The 27,682-nt window shown below is 39.7% G+C and overlaps 1 protein-coding gene across 9 annotated transcripts in view; it reads left to right on the forward strand.

Moving 5' to 3' along the window:
* Positions 1 to 4,221: 4,221 nt before the first annotated feature.
* Positions 4,222 to 27,682, forward strand: part of ndrg4 (NDRG family member 4) — a 174,740-nt gene continuing 151,279 nt past the window's right edge. For 2 of the 9 annotated variants that reach the window (XM_060837820.1, XM_060837825.1), the window contains exons 1-2: positions 6,088 to 6,205; positions 26,465 to 26,553. In XM_060837820.1, coding sequence (XP_060693803.1) covers positions 6,163 to 6,205; positions 26,465 to 26,553 — 132 coding nt within the window. In that variant the 5' untranslated portion in view covers positions 6,088 to 6,162. Of the gene's footprint in view, positions 4,466 to 5,645; positions 5,709 to 6,087; positions 6,206 to 10,750; positions 10,770 to 26,224; positions 26,345 to 26,464; positions 26,554 to 27,108; positions 27,130 to 27,239; positions 27,318 to 27,682 lie in introns of those variants that run through there. The other 7 variants (XM_060837822.1, XM_060837823.1, XM_060837824.1 and 4 more) reach the window with 7 other exon arrangements.

A 27,682-nucleotide genomic window follows, 5' to 3' on the forward strand; every position in this document is an offset into this window, starting at 1 on the left:
AGCACAGAACAGGCCCTTCAGCCCACGATGTTGTGCCAACCATTGATCCCCATGTAAAGTAAACCTAATGTACGAACCCTCAAATTTCTGTGACCATATGAATGTCCAGTAGACTCTTAAGTATCCCCAATGACCTCGCTTCCACAACTACTGCTGGCAACGCATTCCATGCTCTCACAACTCTTTCAGAAAGTTACAGAATTATTTTTGTTGTTGCTAAATATATGCTCAAGAATTTGAAACAGTGGCTCACCAGCCCACGATGTTGTACGGATCTTGATAGCATAAGTATTCAATGAAACAGCTTGCAATTATCTACTGCCTTATCTTCGTGAACAATCCGTGGTACTGCTCAGATATGATTTCAAACAAAATTTGAGTTATTTCAGGAGACAGAAGGGCAGATCTTGGTTAAAGAGATAGGTTTTAAGTGATTTCTTAAATAGGGGAAGAGAGGTAGTGAAGTTTATGGAGGGCCTCCAGTGGTGGAGTGACTAAAACCAAAAGACAATAATGTAAGGAGCACAGATACCTGTAATTCTTGAGAAAGATTCAGAGAAAAAGGGGAGTATTTAGCATTTTTCACCCTCTCATGACCGCTGTGGCACCTGCACTGTCCAACACACTGGCAGAGTATTCTGGAAGTACAGACATCTCATACAGGGTTCATTTGAAACTAGCACTGAAACTCTGCAGCAAGGACACTTTGCGAACATGGACAGGGTTCCAGCTGAATGATTGGACCAGGCCGCCTCTCAGGACTGCTTACTTACTCACTTAGGTCCTATTTGCATGCCTTGCAGCATCCATGCTTTGCTTTGCTTTGCCAGTTGTGCAGTCATAATCAGACAACTTACCTTGCTGGTCAGTAGTCCTCAATCATCTTGTTGTAAGAAACTGTATTTCGTCAACCTTAACTCTGTACCTTGTGCCAGCAGCTTATGTGGCAGATGCACTTGCATGTGCAATAAGCAAACAACCATGTCACAAAATCTTAAGGGAGTGCCCTCAGTGATGTTTATGGTGGCACTCATCAGTAGGACAGTAAGTCAAGGGCAGCTATCCCCTAATCAATCAGGAAATTGGTCATAGCCAGGCATCTAGTCAGGTGTTTTCATGCCAGTCTGGGAGTAGGGGCTAATACTATTGAGGAGATGTGCAGATGTCAGGTGTCCAGGTACTTGTTACCTGGCTATCTAGTTAGGTTAGTCAAGGGGGTGGGCCACAGTCAGTCTGTTTTGGGTGCGCCAACAGAAAATCAGGGGACGGGGATTAGGGAACAAGGGGGTTGCTCAATATGAAGGAGATTCAACAAGCAATGCTTGGAACTGGAGGATGCAGGCAAGGGGAGTGAGGATAACAATTGTGAAGTATGTATTGGTGGGGAAATGGAAAAGCATGGATAAGAAGAGGATCATGAGGGAGCAGGGGATTCAACCAGAGTCAAAAGCATCCTGGCTTCAAGGTGTAGGGGGTGAGCATGATAGTGTACGGGTAGAGCTTGGTATAGTCACTTCATATGCAAGAGGCTGGGGTGGAGAAAGATGGGCATGTGCAGACAGGGTCAAGTTGGGCTGATTGGGGAACTGCAGTCAGCTGAATGCAATAGGATTCATGAGAAGAACTACCAAAAAAGGCATCTGGATATTTGGGGGATCCCTAACACATTGAGGGAGAAGCTATAAACCACTATCACTTTCCATTGTGCTGGAAATCTAAAGTGTGCAAAGGGTAAGAAAATGACCTTGAATGCACTCAGATTGAAGTTAAAAGATTCTTATTTCAAACTCTGAGTCAGGGGACTGCAGGACTCATTGATGTGAGGACTTTAAAGGGAAAGACCATTACATACACACCTATGCACTATACAGAAGAAAGAACTGCAAGGTTTCTAATCCCTGGCTATCCTATTGTTTAGCCTCTTATTTGTTGTGTCTGAGTAAATGTATATGGCGAATGGCAAGCATGAGACACAGGAATGGTTCTAATGGAAAACTTAAGTGGTAGCTAAACAGTTTCAGAGTTTTAGTTTCAAACTTCTCAATAAAATGTAATGGATTGTGATCAGTTAAAAACTAACATTTTATAGTTTCCATGTTAAACAACAGAAGAGTTGAAGAGCTATTAACACCACTAATGCTTCTTTTTCTATAGTAGAATATCTTCTTTGACGTTGATTCAACTTCTTAGAAAATAAGCCACAGACTTTTCCATTCCAATCATGTCACCCTGTAAGATAACTGCTCCATTCCAAAATCTCTAGGGTCTTCAGCTCATTTGAAAACCATTTTCCCCAAACTGTCTCTGATAATAAATAATAACAGATTAGGTTAGTAGGTTTGTCAATGAAGCAAAGGTTGGAGGTGCCGTTGATAGTATCGAGAGCTATTGCAGGCTGTAGCAACATTGACAGTATGCAGAGCTGGACTTAGAAATGGCAAATGGAGTTCAACCTGGATAAATGCGAAGTGATGCATATTGAAAGGTCAAACTTGAATGCTGAATATAGGATTAAAGTCAGGATTCTTGGCAGTGTGGAGGAATAGTGGGATCTTGTGCTCAAGTGCATAGATCTGTCAAAGTTGCCACCCAAATGGATAGGGTTGTTAAGAAAGCATATGGTGTTTTGGCTTTCATTAATAGGGGGATCAAGTTTAAGCATGGTGGCACAGTGGTTAGCACTGCTGCTTCACTGCGCCAGAGACCCGGGTTCAATTCCCGCCTCAGGCGACTCTCTGTGTGGAGTTTGCACATTCTCCCCGTGTCTGTGTGGGTTTCCTCCGGGTGCTCCGATTTCCTCCCACAATCCAAAAATGTGCAGGTTAAGTGAATTGGCCATGCTAAATTGCCCGTAGTGTTAGGTGAAGGGGTAAATGTAGGAGAATGGGTCTGGGTGTGTTACGCTTCAGCGGGTTGCTGTGGACTTGTTGGGCCGAAGGGCCTGTTTCCACACTGTAAGTAATCTAATCTAACTGCGAGGTTTTGCTGCAGCTCTACAAAACCCCAGTGAGACCACACTTGGAATATTGTGTCCAGTTCTGGTCGCCCTATTTTAGGAAAGCTGTCGAAGCTTTGGAGAGGGTGTAAAGGAGGTTTACCAGGATGCTGCCTGGACTGGAGGGTTTGTCTTACAAAGAGAGGTTGACTGAGCTTGGACTTTTCCCTATAGAGAAGGAGGAAGAGAGGTGACTTGATCAAGGTGTACAAGGTAATGAGAGGCATAGATAGAGTCGATAACCAGTGATTTTTCCCCAGGGCAGGATTGATTGCCACGAGGGGTCTTAGTTTTAAGGTGTTATGAGAAAGGTATAGAGGAGACATCAGTGGTAGGTTCTTTACGCAGAGAATTATAAGCGCATGGAATGCGTTGCCAGTGGTAGTGGTGGAAGCAGAGTCATTAGGGACATTTAAGCGACTGCTGGACATGCACGTGGACAGCAGTGAATCGAGAAGAGCGTAGGTTAGGTGTATTTTATTTTAGGTTAGGATTAATCCTCGGCACAACAACATGGGCCGAAGGTCCTTTGCTGTGCTGTACTTTTCTATAGTCTATGTTCTATTCCAGCAATTTCACCACAATTGATGTTAATATACAAGCTTTTTGTTGCCTATTTTCTGTTTCCCACTCTTAAATTGTCAGTGAAACTATTATCTTTCAATCCAAAGGCACAAATTCTAAATTTAGTGAAATTTGAACAATTTTGGCTGTTTCTTCATTTGCAGTTTCTCCCTCTTCCTTTTAATTCCCTGATGTGACTATGAGGAGCTGAATTTTTAATGTGGGGCCAGGAACACAACACCCAGGTTATAACCTGCTGTGTAAGGACATCAGAACCCTAGAGCATTTTTTTAGTTACAGCATAGAACTGAACATCACCGAGTGTAAATAACACAGAATGGGCAGAGTTCAACACTCTGGAAGAAGGCTGCAACACTACACATGAGAAACTTAGAGAATCTTGTGATTAATAAGTCAGAGTCTGGTATATCTGCGTATTTGTATACGATTTTAACTTACTCGAAACCCATCCAGTTAATGAGTTATTGGATTTGCCTGCACCTATTTTGTCATTTATTTTTGAGTATAGACAACATATCAGCTAATTCAATTCTTCAGAATGACTGTTAGTTACTGGTTATTTGAGTACTGCTGAATTGAGTGGTTGTGAATGTCTTGGTGTTAAGTGGAGACACTTGGTCTCTACTGGAGACGGGATCCGAACATCACCAATATCTGCCAGCGATTCTGTAAGGATGGATGTCTTCTTGTTTCTCTCAGTCTGTGGTCAGTGACGCAGAGCTGCCCCCAGAGTGAGAGACCGAGAGCCTCTTTTCACTGACTGACTCCGACAGCCGTGAAAACAGCAGCCCGGGCACAATCTCCATTCCTCGACAAACTGCCTGGAACCGGGATTCCAACCCAGGCAAGTGGGCCGAAGTAGGCGGAAATTCCTGCGAAACTAAGGTATCTATTTGCAGCAGACTTAGGATAGCAAACTTCCGTATCAGTTGATTAACTAAAGCTGCTCGTTGTTGCCGACTCGTTTTTTTAAATTCTGGGCGCGTTCAGTAGTAGGAAGTTTTACGTATTTAATAACTTCACGTAAACAGTTTGTGCAAGCATCAGATTTGAAGTGCTTCTGTTTCTAGTTAAAAATCACACAACACCAGGTTATAGTCCAAAGGTTTAATTGGAAGCACACTAGCTTTCGGAGCGACTCTCCTTCATCAGCTGATTGTGGAGGGCTCGATCGTAATACAGAATTTATAGCAAAATGCAACTTTAAAAAGAAGGGTTTTATGATTTACACATGAAAGAAGTGAGACTATCACTGTATTCTAGCAGATGAAAGACTTAACAGACAATCAATTTTTCAACGTATAATTTCAGTTACATCATACTGCAAATTTTTGCTATAAATTCTGTGTTAGCATCGAGCCCTCCACTATCACCTGATGTAGGAGCGTCGCTCCGAAAGCTAGTGTGCTTCCAATTAAACCTGTTGGACTATAACCTGGTGTCGTGTGATTTTTAACTGTGTACACCCCAGTCCAACACCGGCATCTCCAAATCATCACTTCTGTTTCTAGGTGACTACCTGGTCCTAAAGTCTATCTTCCTTCTTTGTTCTTAGTCAGATTTATAAAGCTTAATCCAATTTAAATTCGAGGTGGTGTGTGTGTGTGTAAAATAATTTTTCTTAGATATTCTTTCAGATATCAGAGTTGTGTAACTTCAGTTGAAGGGCTCTGTCCATTAAGAACATGAAATTGACGGAGCTTTGTTCCCACATGCTCTGGCATTGAACATTAATTGGTGGGGATAAACTGCGGTTAATGGACTAGAACAGGAACTTTTTTATCCTCAAAAACTTCACTAATAAAATTTGTAAAAGTCCATTACAAATAGTTCACGATCGACATTGCATGGAGTTCAGGATAGATTTGTTTCTTTCAGTACAGCACATTAAATGCGCCACCACACTTCCCATTACAGGTTATATTTGCCATAAATATTTACATTTAATTTCACTTCCTGCAACACCGTATCGTTCCTCTGGACCTGGTGTGTGCACACACGCAGAGTAGTTGACACCAGATCACATTGGCTGTCAGATTAGGACCAAAACTGATAGGACAGAAGTGGGTCAAGTGGACAATCATAAGACCATTTTAATCTTTTATTCTGTTTCCAGATATTCAGAAAAGTAAGTTTGGAGTTCAGAGTGAGTGCTTTTGACATTGCGTTCTAACTTCCCTTTATTTTGTTGAAAAGTTTTGCTTTAAAGTTCATTTTGTTCATACTAACTCATTGACCACCCTGCCCCTCTCCCCACACCACCAATGTGTAAGTTATCCTTTTTTGAGGAGAGAATGCAGAACCTCTAGCCAAAATATTCTGAAATGAATGCCTAATGTCAAGTACAAGTTGTGGTTGGAGAGAGATGCTGACAGGTTCAAAACAGGGATGGCAGTGAAAGTGGAGCAGGATTCCTTTTACAGCTTGATTACAAATGCTGAAGTGTGGAATGCAGTCAGAGAGGAAGTAGGAAGTGATATAAACTCAATAATAAACCTAACAGAAGGAAACATTACCAATCCAGCACAGTGACAGAGTGAATCAGGCAACAAGATCATGCAGCATGAAAACCTAAACAGCAAATGATCATTCTGGAAAGAAGAGACAAAAGACCCATTTCTCAAGGTGAGGAATTAGCAAAGCAAAGAACTTCAATGAACGTGATTAAAATGCATCTCATGGCAATGATTCAAACAGAGCACAGAGAATGGAAATGAGGTGAATGGAAATGAAGCAAATAGGAAATGAGGAAAGATATTAAAGGGATCACTTGGGGTTGACAAGGTTTTCTTTTTAAAAAAAGAGAAAAGGCCCATTGAATTGGAGGTTTCATCTTGTAAGTTAGAAATAAACAAAAAAATTAAAAATTTAGTAAGAATGCAGTTGAATACTGAGTTTTTTTAATGTTTCTCACTGTAGGAAGGATATTGCAACTTCAAGGGATAAAATGGATACTGTAGAATGTATGAGGATATATAAGAAGTGGCTCCTTTTTTTCATTGGAACAATGGGCAGTTTAGACAATACTGAAATAAATGCTGAGCTTTGAACATAGGCTGTTTTCATTCATCATGGGGTCAAGAATAAAAGGCCTTTGATTCAACATTAAGAATGAGATCTGATGCTTAAAAGTTTCAATGTGAGGCTGTGGAATTCATTTCCAGGTTATTGGCTGAGGAGGAAATTATGTTAAAATTCAAGATAGTAGATTGAATAGTTGGATGAAGGGAAAGGAAGAGAAGAGAAAAGGAATTATTTGAGCATTTGAAAGAGTGAGTAGATATTAACATGGACTATTTGGGCTGAAGGGCCTATTTGCATGTGTAATTTATATGTACTAATATGCTGGTGTATAAGCAAGCTGCAGCTTTCTTAAATAAAAAGGCTGTGAAACTTAGTTGGAAGACCAAGACCCTGAACGCAGGACATCACTCGGAATGAAGTATAAAGATTTTTTTATTCAAACGGACAACTGAGTATTAATTTGGTGATACCAGGCTGTGGTTTGGAAGACTGGTTTAAGTATAGGGCAGTGAATAGCTGGGTTTTTGAGGAAGGGTCACTTGACCTGAAATATTAACACTGATTACTCTCCACAGATGCTGTCAGACCTGCTGAGCTTTTCCAGCAATTTCTATTTTTGTCTCTGATATACAGCATCCACAGTTCTTTCAGTTTTTATTTACAGAGAGTAAGTTGCAGGCTGAAATATAGTCAGTTGGTGAAAATGCTTTATTTTTAGTACAAGGAATGCAAGAGTAAGTTATGGTTTGAAATCTCATCAACAGGGTTCAAGTGAAATGGTAAACTATAGGGCAAAATTCTAATAGTTTTATCATGTAAGTTCAGATGTTTAATCGTTGTTTTGAACAAACTTCCTACTATCTGTTGGAGAATATAATCAATGTGAGTTGTTTTTAGTGTTTGTGTTTTGTTTTCAGATCAGTTCTATCTTACAATGGTGTTAATGGAGAGGTATTGATGTGAGCATTGACAAACTTTATGTATGGTATATGGTGTGAGTTAGAACACTAGCCCCTTTTAAAATTGAGGTTAGGTGTCCCTGCCTTTTAAGCAATTTATCCCCCTGTCTGATTCTCCCTGGTATGAACACCATATGCAATTGAGAGGGAAGCTTGATTACCAGTTCCCAGCTTTCTGCTCAAGCTGGTTGAATTAAATTTGGCACCAAAGAGATGTGTGATTATAGATCAGGAATCATTTCTTCCTGTGGAGTTGGCATCATGGGAGTTTGTTAAAGTCCTATGCTGAAACAGTATATTAGAGATTGATAATGAGTGCATTGATAATTCTACACGCTGGGGCCAGGACAGTGAATGTTTATAAGATTTTGACTGAACTTACAGCCTGTTTTTGGACTAATACTGGACTGACAGGTTCACTGTATTTATAAAGTGGTCTTCAGAATATGGGATTAAGAATGCAATCGCAATTCAGTGGGATAAATAAATAACGTTTTATTATAGTATCTTTCTTCCGAAAATTGTTAACTTCTTTGGAATAGCCACTATTTGTTGTATAGCATTAATTTTTTGTTGTTTGCTATAAGGGTGCTGCCTAAAATGAATGTGAATGCACTAAAATTGGTTCCTCTTGAACAAAAATACACAATTCAAAAATCCCCCTAATTTAAGGTTGATGTTGACACTAATTAATGTGTTGACACTAAGCCGCCACAGCAAAAATTTGAAAATTTTGGAACTGAGATTGATAGCTTTTCGTTAGCCAAAAAGAAAAATAAGGGGAGAATGGTGGTCCAATGGTTAAGATTGTGGCCTCTCAGTGCCAAGGAGCTGGGTCAATTCCAGCCTCTGGAGACCGCCTGTGTGGAGTTTGCATATTTTTCCCACCCCTGTATCTGCATGGGCTTTATCCAGATGCTCCGGTTTCCTCACATAGTCCAAAGATGTGCAAGTTAAGTGGATTGGCCATGCCAAATTGCTAATAGTGACCAGGGATGTGCTGGTTAGGTGGATTAGATTAGATGAGATTAGATTACTTACAGTGTGGAAACAGGCCCTTCGGCCCAGCAAGTCCACACTGACCCTCCGAAGAGACCCATACCCCTAGATTTACCCCTTCACCTAACACTACGGGCAATTTAGCATGGCCAATTCACCTAATCTGCATATTTTTGGACTGTGGGAGGAAACTGGAGCACCCGGAGGAAACCTACGCAGACACTGGGAGAATGTGCAAACTCCACACAGACAATTGCCTAAAGTGGATTAGTCATGAGAAATGTAGGGTTACAGGGATAGGATGGGTGTTGATGGCATGCTGGAGGGTCAGTATGGACTTGATGTGCTGAATAGCCTGTTTCAACCAAAGGGATTCTATAATTCAATGAATTAACAAGCAGGGCTGAATGACTTTCTCCTCTTCTTATGAGTGCCCCTCCGTATGGAGAATCCTGGATATAAACATGCTTCTAAGATTGCATAGTGCAATTTATTGCTCTGGGAATTGCATGGAATTTACAGCAAAGAAATAGACTATTTAGGCCAAAAAGATTATACCAATGTATTTTGTCCACATTCTGCCTTACTTCATCAACATACCCTTTTATTCTTTTCACAATATTCCCCCAAAATGCGTTTGTAATTCATCTCAACCACATCTTATTGTTAAAAATCACACAACACCAAGTTATAGTCCAACAGGTTTAATTGGAAGCACACTAGCTTTCGGAGCGACGCTCCTTCATCAGGTGATAGGAGCGTCGCTCTGAAAGCTAGTGTGCTTCCAATTAAGCCTGTTTGACTATAACCTGGTGTTGTGTGATTTTTAACTTTGTACACCCCAGTCCAACACCGGATCTCCAAATCATGACATCTTTTTGTGGTATGTTCCAAATTCTATCCAGTCACTAGATAAACACGTTTTGCTGAATTCATTGTTGGGGTTATTAGTGACTGTGATATTTATAGACCCTATTTATTTGGATTTATCTCTATGCTTTCAGAATTTCTAAGTTATTAATTAGGTCATTCACCAGTATCCTTTGTCTGGAAAACAGAGCTCCAGTCTCTTCGGTTTTTCACATTTGGGAGGTGTGGGGGAAGGCAATAAATCGTTACTCTGTATTTCTCTCCAATATCTGCTGAAAGAAAACATTCTGCCAAAGAAGTTGGTTGACACTCTTGAGTTGTGAATTACAGCTGGAACGCTCATGGGAGAGGATTGAAAATATTCAAATTATGAGACTAGGTGTTTTCAAGCAACTGCTTGAAGAAGCATCTACTTAATCTGAACATAGCCCAAAGAAAGAAACATCCAGAGGTTACTTATTCAGGGATCATTTTTCACTTAATTTCCTCTTGCTTAAGTGATTCATTTCATAGATTCGTACAACAGAGAAGGGACCTCCTGACCCATCATGCCTGCACCAGCTCTGAAAGGGCTATCTAATTATTCCTGCTCTCCTCCTGTCCTCCTTAGCTCTGCCTGCACAAAAAGGTCAGGGAACTGTTAAATAAAATCATGCTGTTTGTTTTGTAACTGCAAGGTAAGGATTACTGACTCTATAATTCTGTAAAGATGTTATTTATTAAACAAGATAAGAATTACTCACTGAACTGTACAGGATTTCTGTTTATTTTGCAAGGTGAGTGTTATGTACTATATAACTGTGGCATTACTGTTTATTCTGCAGGCTAAGACTCGTATGTAATTGTTGTTTCATCAGTAAGATGACCACTTGCTTATTGACTAATTAAGCAGTGCAATGTTATTTTCTCATAGACAATTTATTTAACGATAGATTATGCACTAGCATTTTGCCATTATACTCCAAATTAAGATATATTCATTGTGCAAATGAATGATATTCATTAATCAACAGGAAAGCTTTGAATTCAATTTTATGGATTTACTGCTTATTTATCAAAATAAAGCTTGTTTATTGCATATCACTGTCAAGTTACTGTTCATTCAGCAGGGACCAGCTGTGTAACCAGTAGCAGTTCTGCAATAAATTTTATATTTGACATTTTTTACCTCGAAATACCTATCCCCATTCAGTTACAAGAAAGGAATCATTACAAAATCAAGTACATAAACTGATATTGCACTGCTGCCCACTGACATCATCTTTGTTTATAGGTGTCCTTTTACGTTTCAAAATTGGACAGTGCAGGGCGGCAGAATCACCCAAAAAGTAACCAAAGTAGGTAGTTTGTTCAAATGTACATGAAGTATTAATTTATGGAGAGAGATTTGTCATATTTATTTCTGTATATAAACAGCGTTACATGGATACGTATTCTGAGCTCGGAGACCCGGTTTCAAATACCATCTGTTCTGGAGATATGTAATAACATCTCTGATCAGCTTGCTTAGAAAGTATTTTAAATGTTCAGTTATTGCACCTTTCGTTGGCTGCTGTCTGAATGTGTTTAATCTTTAATATTGACATAGGTCTCGAGCTTTAGCTCAGTTGTGCAGGAACATTATCTAAATTAAAGGAATGTTTTTGGAGTTTTTGGTTAATGAGACATTTACCTGGGGCTTTGATAGACCTTCTTTATCTATTGCTTCAGTGTCCTACATTTGGTCACTAGGAAGTGTGAGAACTGTCTTTATGGTTTAGTCCCTTCTTCAGAATTGTTTGTAGCTGGGAATAGGTTAGTATATATGGTACAGAAGGGATGATGAGGGAGAGAGGAGTAAATGATAGGTGGAGATGGGGCCCAGAGAGAGAGAGAGAATGACAGTTGGGCAGACAAAGGAATGGGTAAAGGTCAGCCTGGGAGAATGAATTGCTGTTAACAGGGACCATTTGTGGCTAACAATGGGTTGGTGTATTGTCAGCCATGTGACCGGGTGTGTTAAGACTGGGGTAAGGACACAGCAGCTATTCATTCTCCCAGGCCAACACTTACCCATTCCTTTGTCCGCCCAACTATTTCTCTTCCGTGACCCATCTTCAATGTGTATACTACCTTTTTCCTAGTTACAATCAGTTCTCAAGAAGGGTCATTGGACCTGAAATGTTATTCTGCTTTCTGTCCACAGATGCTGTCAGGCCTGCTGAGTTATTTTTGTTAATAATGTTAACGCTGGCTTCTGTAATGAGTTTGGCTCATAATTTCTATTCATTCTCTCAGATACAAAATCTTGATTGTGATGAACGCTTCAACTCTTCTGGCGTTATCAATGTGGTATGTCAGATTGACCACATGCACAACTTAGTTAGAATCTGAAAACTACTTTGTTAAAAGTATTTTCTGAACTTCATGTGCATGTTTACTCTTCAAAAGTATAATTTTGATAGCATCCTCCTTTGGGCTTTGACTGAACTTTTTTAATCATGTGGTGGTGTTGTTGAACTTCATGCTGCATCTTGAGCTGTTTGGGACAGATAGACTTTCAGTACATCTTTGCCCAGTGAACTTTTGTGGGACACAGTATGTAAGTGTCGTAGAATGCTGACTATAGTTTTGGTAAATGGGTTAACTTGCAACTCTTGCATGACTTGGGTTGTTTAGTGACTCTGTTTGCTGTTGCTATTATTGTAGAATCAAGAGCTTGAAGAATTTCTGCAATGTTGACCTTGAACTTTTGTCCATCTTCCAATAGGAGGTCCCTTTAGTTTTGTCTGAATGTTTATCAAAAAAACAAAAACCGTACACGCAGGAACATGCTCTTCAGACCACCAAGCCTGCACCAACACATGATACCTTTCTAAACTCAAAACCTTTTTTACCTCTGCGTTGTCCATATCCCTCTCTTCCCTGCCTATTCATGTATTTGTCAAGTTGCCTCTTAAACCTTTGCTATTGTATCTCTTTCTACCATCTCCTCTGGCAACACACCTCAAGCACTTACCATCCTCTAAGTTTTAAGAAAAAAAATTGCCTCTCATATCTCCTTTAAATTTCACCTCTTTTACATAAAACCTATGACCTCATAGTAATTGGCATTTCCACCCTGGGGAGTGGAAAAAACTCCATCTATCCATTCCTCTCATAAAATTGTGAACTTATATCAGGTCTCCTATGAGCCCCCAATGTTCAAGTGAAAACAAATCAAGTTTTTCAATCTCTCCTCATAACTAATACCCTCCCAACCAGGCAACATCCTGCTGGGCCTTTTCTGTTCTTTCTCCAAAGCTTCCACATCTTTCTGGTAGTTTGACAACCAGAACTGTATGTAGTATTCCAAATGTCGCCCAAATAAAGGTCTGTACAGCTGCAATGTGACTTGCCAATTTTTATACTCTATGCTCCAACCGATGAAGGCAAACATGACATGTGCCTTCTTGACCACCTTATCCACTTCTGAGTTATCATTTTCAGGGAATTGTGAAGCTGTATGCCTAGATCCCTCAGTATGTTAATGCTTCTAAATAGTTCTGCCACTTACTGTATACTTCCCTCTTTTATTATACCTTCCAGAATGCATCACCTTGCATTATTTCAGATTAAATTCCGTCTACCATTTCTCCACCCATGTCTCCAGTTTATCTATATCCTTTTGTATCCTTTGGCAATCCTCCTCACCATCTGCAGCTCCCCCAATCTTTGTGTCATCCGCAAACTTACTAATCAGACCACCTATAATTATATATAACAAACTCTGTTGGCTACAGATCTCCAGTCAGAGAAACACCCTTCCACAACTATTCTGTCTTCTATGACCAAGCCAGTTCAGTATTCATCTTATCAACTATTTGTGGATGTCATGTGACTTCATTTGTGTATCAGCTGCCATGTGGCACTTTCGTCAAAGGCCTTGCTAATGTCCATGTAAATAATATCCACTGTCCTGCCCTCATCAATTGTCCCAGTCACTTGCTCAAAAAAACCCAATCAAGTTTGTGGGTCTCCCTCACACAAAGAATGCTGCCTATTGCCAGTAAGTCCATATTTCTCCAAATGTAAGTAAGTCCTGTCCCTAAGAATCTTCTCCAATAATTTTCTTGCCACTGGCCTGTAATTTCCCAGATTATTCTGATTGCCCTTCTTAAAGGAACAACATTGGCTATTGTCCGGTCTTCTGGGACTTCTCCTGTGACAAAAGAGGATACAAAGATTCATACAAGACCCCAACGATTTTCTTCCTCCCTTCCCTTAGTATTCTTGGATAGATCTCATCATATCTTAGGAACCCAATACTTTTTTACATTGACGTGCCCCAGAATATTAACATATCTCTCGAGTCTCACCATCCATCATGACCTTCTCCTTTGTGAGTACTGATGCAAAGTATTCTTGAAGGGCCTCATCCACTTTCTCCAGCTCTACACTCATTCCCTCCTTTTGTCCTTGAATGGACCTACCCTTTTCCCTACCTTTGCTCCTTATGTACATACTTTAAAAATTGGAATTTCCTTCTCCTGGGGTTTGCCAAGGATATTTCATGGCCTCATTAGCCCTCCTAACTCCCTTTTAGGTTCTGTCCTGCTTTCTTTATATTCATTGAAGACTGTGCCTCATAGATTCATAGAATCTCTACGCTGCTGAAACGTGCCCTTTGGCCCAACAAGTCCACAACGACCCTCCGAGGAGTAATTCACTGAGATCTTTTCCCCTACATTTACCCCTGACTAATTCACCTCACCTACACATCCCTGAACACTATGGGCAATTTAGCATGACCAATTCACCTAACCTGCACATCTTTTTGGATTGTGGGAGGAAACTGGAGGAAACCCACGTTGGCACGGGGAGAATGTGCAAACTCCACACAGACAGTCGCCCAAAGCTGGAATCGAACCTGGGACCCTGGTGCTGTGAGGCTGTCTTCAGTTTCCTTTTATCTTTTTGTCTAAGCTCACAATTTTGGTTGTTATCCAAAATTCCTGCATCTTACCATCCTTGTCCGTCATTTTCGTAGGAACGTGCTGGTTCTGAACTTTAATGAACCTCCCTTTAAGATTCTTATGTGACAGATGTGGATCCGCCATCAAGCAGCTGTCCTCAAAACTGCATTTGCCAGTTCATGCTTAATAAGTCGACGTTAACCTCCCCACCCCAGCCCAAATTTTTATTATTTTCACAAGAGGACTCTTATCCTTATCCATAAGTCGACTAAACTTACAGAATTATGGTAACTGTTCCTGAAACTTCAGGGAGAAAGTGAGGACTGCAGATGCTTGAGATCAGAGCTGAAAATGTGTTGCTGGAAAAGTGCAGCAGATCAGGCAGCATCCAAGGAGCAGGAGAATCGACGTTCCTGAAGAAGGGCTCATGCCTGAAACATCGATTCTCCTGCTCCTCAGATGCTCCCTGACCTGCTGTGCTTTTCCAGTGCCACACTTTTCCACTTTTATGGCCCCTTCCCTAGTTGGGCTATTAACATATTACTTCAAGAAACCCTCCTAGATGTACGAAACTAATTTCTTCCCTCATCCTAGCCCCTGGCACTAAGGGAGCCCTAGTCAGTATAGGCGAAATTAAAATCACCTAGTGCCGCCCTGTTTTTACATTTACTTTTCCATTATCTGACCATATATCTGTACCACTATCCCCTGCTGGCTTTGGCAGGCCTGTAGTACATCTCTATCAAAGTGAATACAGCCTTTCTATCCTGAGCCCATACGGCCTCAATGGATGAGCCCTCCAAGATGACCTCCCTCAGTATAGCTGTGATATTCTCCCTAATCCCTAATGCAACTCCCCAACCTCTTTTACTTCTCTCTCTATTATGCCTGAAAGATCTAAATCCGTATTTGTACTGAAGTCGTTGCCATTTCTGAGTCTATTGCCAGTTCTTCTTTGCTAAAGTCACACTCTACACCTTTTCCACTGGCATCTGTCACCAAACTGTCAATTGTTTCACTGAGTTGTTGTCTGTAGGCCACCAAACTCAAAGTCTGCGAATTTTGAAGTTTGTCTTAACCTTGAGCTGATTTCTGTATGATTTTCACAATATTCCTACCAGTTTTCACATTAACCTGAGGAATGAACTCTTTCTTTTCTCAAAACTTCATTTCCTAATGTGATGAGGAGATTTGGTTGTCTCTCTTTTGTTCGTCCAAAGTTGTTAGTAAGTGAAGTGAGTTTAATGCTTTGTTTGCTGTATTGTTATTTTATTTGCAGAAATGTCTGCACAATCATTGTTGAATCGTCACTAGCTTAAATTAAATGCTGTACATTACTTTAGATCTGAAATTGTTATTTCTTCTTGCTGTGCTGGGAGTGAAACTTGTAAATGAACACAACACAGCAAAAACAAAATCAATGGTTGTCTATGGATGGCAATCTTTATTGCGTTCACTAGGGGTTATATAAACATTCATTCAAAAAGTTGAAACAAAATGGAGTGTTGTGCATCTTCCTTGTGTTTTTATGTTTCTTTACCACAATCAGAATAGTGGAATCAAGTGATGATTTGATGGAAGCGAGCCTGAAAAGTACAGAGCACGCATTATTAGCAGTCCTGTTTGGGAACCACTACTTCATACTTGCAGAGTTACATTGTACTTTGCTCAAAAACTGCATGAATCCAATGTAAGACTCTGTTAACTCATTTTTTAGATTAGAATCAGTCTAAACATTATGGCACAGACAACAGCACACAGGGGGCTAACACCTTCAACATACTATCTGGGCTGACACCAGTTGTTAAAGTTTTTAAAGAAGTTTTGTGATTTACTTATGAAAGAAGTGAAACTAACATGGTCAATCTAACCGATGTGAGACTTAACAAACAATCAAGGTATTTTTCAATGTATAATTTCAGTTATCTCACACTGTAAACATTTGCTATAAATTCTGTCTCTTACAATTGTGTCCTCCACAACCACCTGATGAAGGAGCAACGCTCTGAAAGCTAGTGCTTCCAATTAACCCTGTTGGACTACAACTTGGTGTTGTGATTTTTAACTACTGCATACAGTTAGGTTGCACCGTTAATAAAGTGCTAATGGTTTTTAATGTTTGACCAAGGATGAGTCAAGTAAATTTGTTTATTTTTTAACTAGTGGGCTGTCCCGCAGGAACATGGCAAGTGGAAAATTGATTGATCCCACTCCTGTCAAATAGAGTATATTTTCAAACATTTCCTGAGGAGATTGCTGTGTTGTAAAGCAAATTGAGGCACTTTTGAATTGATTCTTGCTTGCTTGTAGACCGCTGTAATGGACTCAGCAATGTAATTGCTGTGATGAGTCTTAGAGTTTATTAGAGATTTTTATTCAGAGCTTTGGGCACTGAGCGGTTGTCTTAATTTAGAAAATCTTCCAATTTTACAAATGAGCTGCCACCAGGATGTGGCCTGTTTGGTTAATACATTAGCACTGTATTCTTACTGGGAATAAGTATCTGAAGAATTATTTCAAAAGCACCTAGATACATTACAACTCTATTACAGATTGATAGAGTCAGGTATCACGCTGGTTGACTATCGGACTTTCTTGATTACAAAGTATAGCTGTAGCAATTAAAGGTGAAGCTGATACTTTTTTTTAAATATATGAAATCACATAGCATGATGTCACACTGATTTAATCATTTTAAATCATTTAAAATTATCTGCTTACCTGATCATAAGACAAGAAAAAACTTTGTCACTCTACACAATAATGCTGCAGAATCTTTTACATCTGTATGAGAGGGAAGATGCTCCTTAGTTTAGCATCTCATCAGAAAGGGAACATCTGAGTGAAGTGCTCTCTCCAAGCCTTTTAACTCTGGTCTTTGTAAGTGATGTTATTCATGACCAATGAGAATATTGTGAGTAATTGCCATGAAAATAGGTCATTTCCCATTAGATCTGAACAGTAATTTAGGATCCCAAATCAGACTGGTGAATTTGTTATGATCATTGCTGGAGGTGGATTGCGTTTTGAATAAACTTTGATTATCGTATTCAGAGGAATTTTCCTTTTCTTCCCCTATTAATTGACAAGTTTTTTTTTAATTTTCTTGCCCCCAGAAGATAATTTTGTGGGGAGTATAAGTATCATATTTGTATGGGACAGGAAGGATAGATTAATAGATATTGTCTTCATGATTCTTTAAAATTTCTTTTATGGGGTAATATTATGCACTAATTGGACCCTCCACTCTAATGAACTGACAGGATGGCCTTTAATAGTGATTATAACTTAGCATGTAATATTTATATAGTACAATAGATAATGTGGGTGGTCTGTTGACAGATTTGCAATGGACCAGTAGTCCTTAACAAGTCAGTTTAAAGGTCATCTTGGATTCATCAAATTATCAAACCGGTGATATTCAGAGCACTTTGTCCCATCTGTGTGCAGTTTTAAAATAAAGCTGTTCCACATGACTTATTTTCCTTAATCTTTAAATTACTGAGTGTAATAGAGGTAGAGTTCATTCTTTTAAATGTATTTTGTCTCCCATTCAGCCCATCCTAATGTTTTTCTGGAAAAGAGGTGGGCAGTCACAGAATAGAACACAGATTGTTGGAAATAGGTTTCATTTCATTGCAATCTGCATCCCTAACAAATATGACTCTATCTAGTTAGAGACTAGTTGGTTGACTTAAAGAATGTCAAAGTGTGAGATCCAGAGGACTTAGTAAGACGATGGCACATTTATGAACAGGCAATGTTAAACTTTACTACACAACTTTAAAACAGTAATATAATCTATAATATATGTACAACTTGTGTTTGTGGGTAAGACTCTGTGTTCAAACACCCAACAGAGCACATCAAATAGCAAATATGAAAGCGACAGATCTGTTTTATTTCTCAGCTGCTCCTTAGTCCTTTCGGTGTCTGCTTCTCAGAGTTGCATTCCAAACAGTGCTTGGAAACTCCACTATTCCTAACAGAGTCTACTTCTGACTCTCTCATGTCCACACACACTGCCTATAAATTTTGAACTCTTCAGTAACCACCCCGACCCCCCAAATTGTCCTGAGTCACCTACTAAAAACTTGCAATAAGCCTCCTGTATTGCTGGGCAGGATTGAATGTTGCCAGTTAACAGCTCTTGGAACTATCTGTTCCATAAATGATACCAGTTATAGATCGCTGACTTGCTCAGTACAAGGATAAAAATAGAGGATTTCACTACAGGCTGGAAGCAATCTACTTCACTGTCCCTTTCTGAAACAGCACCCTCATTCCAGCTGGCTATGACAATGGAAACTCTGCTTTTGTCAGTACTAACTCCCTCCTCCTTTACTCAAATCTTTTGTTACTTTCTACCCTGTATTTAATATACTTGGATACAGCATCATGCAACTGGGACACATCTCACTTAGCACTTGAGGACTATGTTACCTTGTCTGGAATCATGACCATAAGACCATTAGACATAGGAGTGGAAGTAAGGCCAAGTTAGTGTCCAGGGATGTGTAGATTAGGTGGATTACCCATGGTAAATGCAGGGTTGCAGGGATAGGGTGGGTCTGGGTGGGATGCTGTTCAGAGGTTTGGTGTGGACTTGATAGGTTGAATGGCCAGCTTCCACACTGTATGGATTCTATAATGCTATTTTTAAAAAAAATCCACATCCTGCTGCCAAGTAGCCTGACACACTGGAAAACCCAAGTGTTGGCGTGTGGTTAGCTTCATTTCAGATTTTGGGTTTTAAATGCAGAAAGTTACATAATATTATTACCATGCATCAAAGACTCATCTATTTCTGTCTTCTAAGTAGGCCAGAGCTGGAGCTGAAGTTAATACATACAATTTTTTCTTTATTAGAGAAAACTGAGCAGCAGGGAGTCATATAGATCATAGAACTTTGAACAGTATTTTCATTATATAAAAAAGCACAAATTTCTGTGACCACTTGTAGGCCAATGAATGTCAGCTGTTGCAATAGTAACATGTCACACACCATTTAAATTGTCAATAGTGAATTAAGGGAATTGATCAGGTGCAAAATTAAAAGCTCTTTTAATACTATGTAACTCATTAACACACACCACTACTGCTTTGCCTTGTTGGTGTCAATCATTTGCCCCATTCATAGCCAACACTAACTAAATCATCTAATTAATTTGAAAAGGTTCGGAAATAGCGTCCTCATGGGGTTAATAGTTAACACCCTTTGACATACATGTTTCTGGTATGGTTAATTTCATTTGCGATAAACTGGAATTAAAACAAATTTAGCGTTTGTTTACTTTGAATTAATTTCTTAGTTCATAGTTGGTTAGTAGCCTTGGTTCACTAACAAACAATTTGTTTTTATGCTTAAAAATCACTATCTGGGAACACACAGACCTGCACACACTGAACAAAGAATGTGATTTATATTGTTTTTCTCAATCTTAGACTATCCCAAGCCACTTTACAACCCAGTGAAGTATTTGTGAATTGCAGTCACTGTGTAAAATGGGAAACATGGCACTGTCACTGGACTATTGACGAATACTCCAGTGACATGGATTCAAAATTTAAATTCAATTAATTAAAACCAGCCAGTAATGATGATACTAAACCACTGACAATTGTGGTAGAGTACTACTTGTTCTCTAATATCCTTTAGAATAGAACTTACTGTCCTTCAACTAGCTTGGTCTATATGTGATTCCAGGCATCCAGGAATGTGGTTTACTTTTAACTTCCCTCTGAAATGACCTGATAAACGATGTTATAGTAAACTGCAACAGAAAGTCCAATTGAATTAAACCAGATTGATCACCTGGTAATACCCTAGACAATGGAAAAAAAAATGTAACATCCAGCCTTGTTGTCCCTGAGAAGCTCCCCATTATCAAAATGTGGGGCCTTGTGCCACAGTTCAGAGAGCACTCCCACAGACTAATCATGCAATAAACTGATATAGTTTTACTCATAGAATTATATCTTTTATAGCCAATGTCTCCCAATCCACTGTCACAGTCTCTGAGTATCTCCTGTCTCACCATCAGCACTGTGGTATAAAGGCAGGAGAAAGTAGCCCTGAGACAACTCCAGTGCTGATCCAGACCCCACAAAGTCTCATAGGCAAGGAAATATCCTGTTGATATCACTTCATAAACTTCTTTAGCTGATTAATCATTACTTCTCCATGTTGAACACCACATGAAAAACAGACTGCTAATCAAAAAAGTACAGAATTTGGTCTGGGTGAGGGGCCTTCAATCAGCTCAAATTGTTTGGTAGTGCCACTGACCCTGCTGGGTAAGGCTTGAAGGATGTGTCTTAGACAGTGCCTGTCGAAAGAGGCGAGGAAAGCCACAAGGGGAAGCCTAATTATCATAGAATCCCCACAGTGTAATAGCAGGCCATTCAGCATATCAAGTCGACACCAACACTCTGAAGAGCATTTCACCAAGACCCAACTCTCCCCATTCCTGTAACACTGCATTTCCCATGGCTAGTTCACCTAGCCTGCACATCCCAAAACCCTACAGGGCAATTTAGCATAGCCAATCCACCTAAGTTGCACATCTTTGGACTGTGGGAGGAAATCGGAACACCCAAATGAAATCCACGTGGATACTGGGAGAACATGCAAACTCCACACAGACAGCAACCCGAGGGTGGAATAAAACTCAGGTCCCTGGTACTGAGAGGCAGCAGTGCTAACTGCTGAGCCATCTAGAATAGCACTAATTAAAATGAATGTTCTGCCCCGTCTCCTATATCCTATCAGAATGCTCCCGGTGATGCTGCCAAGGATGGCCCTACGTAAATTATATGGCTGGCTGGGTTCCTTTATTTGGAATCATAGACGGCCCCTCATTAAGCTGAAGAAGCTACAGCTTCCACAGGCAAGGGGAGGACTGGACTTCCCAGACTTTAGGAAATATCAGTTAAGTTCCCTATTAAGTTACATAGCTGATTGGGTCTTGTCCGATCCACAATCAATCTGGCTGGACATCGAGGCCTCTCAAGTAAAATACCCACTTATTAACCTCTTATTTTCAGACAAGAGGAAAATCATTACAGATCACTGTAAAAACCCCATAATTCTAAACACAATTAAGGCCTGGAATATAATGCGGCAAAATGAGGGTAATTTACATAAAACATCCTATGCACCGATAGTAGGGGCATGGGGATTCCAACCGGGGTTTACAGATGCCACTTTTAAACTCTGGAGATCCAGGGGTATCTCATGTTTAGGGGACCTATTTAAAGATGGAGTCCTGATGTCTTTTGAATAGCTGCGTCAGAAATTCGGATTACCCAATGGAGACATCTTTCGATACTTCCAAATTCGAGATTATATACAGAAGAAGACTACGTTAATAGATAGTCTTTATAAATCAGATAGAGAATGTAATGTCCTACGACCAGTGGGGGTATCCTCCGTCAGTACTATTTATCATTTACTACATGATGAAGTATCGGGAGATATGGACAATCTGCTTAAAACATGGGATCAAGATTTGGGACTAGAAATCTCTATAGAAATGTGGAATGATATTTGGGAAAATGCTAGAAGAATTACTATCTGTAACAGAACCCAGGCTATCCAGCTGAAGATACTTCATCGGGCCCATATAGCACCTGCTCGATTGGCAAAATTTTTAAGGCAGGAGCATCTCCAATGTGTCCCAAATGCAAAATAGAGGTGGGTACTCTTGTACATTGCCTATGGACTTGTCATAAGATCCGTAGATATTGGATTAAAGTAGCAAGTACCCTGACAGAAATTTTAGGAACGGAAATTAGAGTGGACCCTGTATCTCTCCTTTTGGGTTTTTCGAACTTTTCCTCCCTGGATATGCACGGGAAGAGACTCTTTTCTATTCTCTCTTTCTGTGCAAGGAAAAATATTTTGGTGAACTGGGTGGCTGAGGGCCCCCCATGACTTTCAAATTGGCACAGATTAATTATGGAATGTATTCCCCTTGACTTCCTTACAAATATGGTGCACCGAAAGACTGAATTATTTTATAAAATATGGCAGCCCTTTTTGAATTACATAAATGCAGATATTTCGGCCATCCTAACAAGTGTTTTTATTTAATGAAGATCACAAACCTGGCTGCTCCGGGGCCCCTTAGGAGAAGAATCCCGCACGAATATGGGTTTTATTACATTTGATGTTATTACATTCCGAGCATGTAAGAGACTTAAGTATGCACTCTGGTTAGTTATAGGTTAGATTAGTAGAAAGTTGAGTTTTTTTTTATTTTGGTAATTTTTTTTTCCTTTGTTAAATTTTGACTATTGTATATTTGATTTAATTGTACATCAATGTTTGTATTTGAGAGTTTTGTTTACTTTTGTAAACTTGTAAAAATGTTAAATTTCTAATAAAAATATCTTTAAAAAAAACTACTGAGCCATCGTGCCACCCCTTGACCACCACCTTGCAATCTACCTGTTCCAGATGGATTTGTTTGTGATAGTATTAGCAGGATTGACAACTGCACTATCCATTTGGAAACACTATCCTGTTTTCACATTCAATTTACTTTCACTTGCATCATGTGACACTACCATTGTGCTAAGTGAGAAAGATTTTGAATAAATATGGCAGTTCTGAACTGACATCCACGAGGTGAACATAACATCACTCTACCGTTGCCACCAGGTCGGGAGATGAATCCTGTTTGAATGAAGAATGCACAGGGGAAGACAGAAGCAGCAAACACAGAAAACTAAAATGAAATGACCACCTCATGAATGTGTATAATTCAAATCTTCTAATATTATTGAATTTTTAAAAAGGACACTTGCAAAGCAAAAGACACTGACTGCAGTAACAGCAGTGTTGCATCTGCAAGAGCAAGATGTTTGGACAGAGACATCCATTACATAATACTGTCAGAGAGATATTGCATAGCCTTGTTTGTGAACACAATTTATGATATTGAATTTTGAGGCCAGATAGTCAGAGTCTGAGACTTGCCTGAGAAGCAACAACCACTTTGCCTCCTCTCTTCTCTGAAAGTTTAACATGGAAAATTCACTGGGTGGCTTTTTCATTACGTGCTGAATGATCCTGAAGAAAATCACTGTTTGAAGAGAAAAGGCATCCTAGTCGAGGGGCATAAAAGTTGAGATTAAGAACAAAGTGAAGCTTATGACAGATAATGCAAGCTTAATATAACTGACAAAGTCCCTAAAGGAGTGTGAAAAGTGCAGGGGCTGGGGGAGGGACTAACCGATATTAGGAAAGCAAAGAGTGCATGAGAAAGCATTGGGTAGAATAAAAGAAAACTCAAGTATTTTTAAGTACATCAGGAGCAAGTGAATAACTAGGGAAGGAGTAGGGCCCATTAGGTATAATAGAGAGAACCTGCATCTGGCATTGGAAGATATAGGCACAGTTCTCGATGAATGCTTTGTCAATCTTTGTAATTGGAAAGGACAATGCAGGTGTTGACATCAGGGTGGCAGGCTGTTTAATATTCAAACAAATTGCAGAGAGGAGATAACTGACAGTTTTAGCAGCTTTGAAAGTGGACAAATCTGCAGACCTGGATGTGATGTATCTCAGGTTTTTGAGGGAGCAGGGGAGGGGATTTCAGGAACCCTGGCAGGTTTGAATCCTCTCTGACCTCAGGTGCTAGAGGACTGGAGAATGGTTGATGTTGTCCCATTATTAAAAAAGCAAGGAGGAAAGATAGACCAGAAAATAATGACAGGCCAGTCAGTCTAACCTCCGTTGTGGGCAATTTATTTGAAAAAAAATTGTGAGGCCGCTAAATCTGAATGTGGGGAGACTTGAATTCATCAGGGATAGTCTACATGGATTTGTTTAAGGAGGTCATGTTTGCCAAATTGAATCAAATTTTTTGAGGAGGTAAGCAGGAGTGTTAATGAGGCAAATTATTTTATGTGAACTTTTGCAAGGCCTTCCATTAGGTTGTCTTGGAAATTTGGTCAAGAAAGTAAGAGCCCAAGAGAGCAAAATGGCCCATTGGATTCAAAATTGGCTGAGAGGCAGAAGTAGAATGTAATAGTAGAGGGATACTTCTATATACTGGAAGTCTGATTCCAGTGGTGCTCTGCAGAGATTGATGCTGGTGCCCTTGATGCTTCTGGTGTATATGAATGATTTGAACTTAAGCAAATGACACAAATATTGGTGAGTTGGAAGATATTGAGGAAGATAGTCATAAACTATGGGGACATCAGTGGACCAGTCAGGTGGTCAGAGCAGTTGTAAATGGAGTTCAATCTACGAACATGTCAGATGATGCACTTGGGGAGGGCTAACAAAGCGAAGATCTACTCTATGAATAGGAGCAGCTTGGAAATATTTAAGATCTGAGAGGTCTTGGTTGCATGTACACAGATCCCTGAAGGTAGCAGGGCATGTAGGTAAGTTAGTTAAGAGGGTATATAGGACACTGTTATTCTGTACCTCAGCCAATAAAGATACATAATACTGGTTAGGCCACAACTGGTATATTATGTGCAGTTATGGTCGTAACATTGGAAGGATGTGATTGCATCAGAGAGAGTGCAGAGAGATTGCTGACTGGAATATGCAGGAAGATTGGATAGGTTGCGATTGCTTTCCTTGAGCAGTGGAGGTTGAGAGGGCCCTGACAGGTGTATAAGATTGAGGGGAATAGATCGGGTGGATAATAAGTTGCAAAAGCTTCACTAAAGTTCTTCCTAGCTTCTTGGGTGGACATAAGATCTGGATCATTCAAAGACAAACAGGAGAGTCCTCCCTATGGTGACGAATACATCACCCTCACTGATGTGAAGATGCTGGTATTGGATTGGGGTGGACAAGGTTATAAGCCACCAGTTGAAGTCCATTTCATCTGATGAAGGAGCAGCACTCTGAAAACTTGTGATTTTAAATAAATCTATTGGACGATACTCTGGTATCAAGTGACTTTTGATAATATCACTAAAATAGATTATCTGATTTTTGATTTAATGTATATGGGACTATTCTTAAGAAGCATTTCTTCAGCTGTAAAATGTTTGAAGTTTCCTGAAGATAATCCGTAAATGCACATTATTTCATTCTTGTGTTTATTAAGGAGGTTACTTACTATAAAATGTGGTTGGGTTCCTATTTAAATTGAGGACACTAAATGTTACTGTCTTTGTTTATTGATGAGCATATGCTCAAAACATTGATTCTCCTGCTCCTCGGGTGCTGCCTGACCAGCTGTGCTTTTCCAGCACCACACTCTTTGACTCTGATCTCCAGTATCTGCAATGCTCACTTTCTCCCTTTTGTTTGCAAGTAATTTGTTTACAAATAATGCTCACCAAGTTTAGATCTTTTCAAATGGAACAAACTTTGGGGCTGTTAATTATTAATGAATTAACCAGAATTAATTAATATCTTCTTTACTGTGAAAAATTCTGTAAATATTGTTGCACTTCTGCATGCACCTTTATCTAAAATCCTGGCACTAATGCTGGTAATCTGCAAGTGTACTCTCCTGACACTGCAAAACATGTATGTTTATATTGTAACATGGATAGTGTGTTCTTGTAGTGTTCAAGTAAGGATGCAAGCACAGAAACTGAGTTTGTGAATATTGTTTGTTTGTAGTTACTCTGGCTGTCCTTTTGCAGGCCTCAGTTCTGTAAACCAGTGTTGTGTGTTATTTGAGTTTCCATTCAGTAAATGAGCTGTCAGTCAATTTTCACTTTAAACAAAGTGAGCATCGGTTGACTTCGCCTCTAACTGGACTTGCTTCTTTCAGGACGATTTCCCCTTTAAGATATGGACAGTGTATCATTCAAGCTGCCCTGTCACTGTACACACTGCAGGTTCCACCTACTGGCTAACTGGGGCAGCCACTCTGGAGTTGGAGCCGTGGAAGAAACATTCAGCAGCTCCCCGCTTTTTCTCCTTGAGAAAACAGCAGGGCTCTGCAGCCCCACAAAAGTGGAAAGCATGGGCAAGCACCACATATTAAAGGGTCAGTCTTTCAGAGATCTAAATTCTGCAGTGGCTTACAAAAAAGAAGCTTTGCGAACATGATTAGTAAGTGTCCCAGTTGTTGTCTGGTAACATTGCTTTTGTGTTGTGGGTGTTACAGGATTTGACTGGCACAGATTGGAAATGGCTGGACTGCAGGAATTACGAATGACAGAGGAGAAGCCTCTGCTGCGGGAGCAGATGTCAGTGGTGAGTCAGTATAAGATATGATTTTAAAAACAAATGTTTCAAAGACCCTTTGGGTCAGCTTATTGAGATCATTGGCTCTAGCATCCTGTTTCAATGACAGATTTATTATATTGAAATCTTTTTCCCCAGCGCTTCTCACTGCTGATCTATTTCTTAATTATAATTCTCTTGCATATAATTAATGCAATTCCACATTAGTTTCTCTGATTCAAACAATTTACTTTAATGTTGCCCTAGTTTCTGTTCATGTTTGCAGTATCGTGAACTGAGTTTCACCCTGCCTCACCCACACACCCAAACCACCCCCCTTTCTCTCTTCTCTTCCTCTCTCCCTCTATCTATCTCTCTATTTCTATTTCTATTTCTATCTCTCTCTCTCTCTCTCTCTTTCTATCTCTCAATCTGTTTCTAAAATACTCTTGAATAAGAATAAATCAGGCCTCTACTGGTTTAACTTGCCTCAACAGATGCAATGATGCGATTGGCTTGTGGCCTGTAAATACCGGCCAGGGAGGAAACAAAAGTCTGAGCTGTTCCTACTTGCGGTCCACCAATCCTGAGATGAATAAATGTCTGGTACGGGTTCAATTTTGCTCTGCTGTGACTGGCGCTTTCTTGATCGAATAATGTGACAACATAGTGTTTATTTTCTGGACTAGTAATCCAGAGCCCTACACTAACAGTTGGAAAAAGAGCTCAAGTCCCACTCTGACTGTTGGAGGAATTCATTTCTACTTTCATTTAAAACTGCAAATCAAAATCTGGTATGAATTTAAAATTAAAATGTGATTGATGCAGCTAGATTGTTATAATCATCCAACTGGCTCACTTTTTTGTCTTCTAAGGAAAGTGGACCCCAACTGGTTAATGTGTGATTCTGATGTTGTTGACTCTTCATTACCCTCTAAAGTGGCTTAGCACATTCATGGGGCAAAGCATTAAATTCTAGTAATCATTATGTTGCATGTATGATGCCTGCTATTGCCAGCACAAGGCGTTACATTTTCATGCATTGTTGAAGATTGGGATATAAGTAGAACTATGATTGATACCGAAATCTCAAGAGTCATGAGTGAACAGTCCACATTTGAGCTAACAAGCATAGAAGTTAAGCAAGTAATAAGGAAGG

The sequence above is a fragment of the Hemiscyllium ocellatum genome, chromosome 17 (genome assembly GCF_020745735.1).
Source record: "Hemiscyllium ocellatum isolate sHemOce1 chromosome 17, sHemOce1.pat.X.cur, whole genome shotgun sequence".
In the NCBI taxonomy this organism is placed as follows: Eukaryota; Metazoa; Chordata; class Chondrichthyes; order Orectolobiformes; family Hemiscylliidae; genus Hemiscyllium; species Hemiscyllium ocellatum.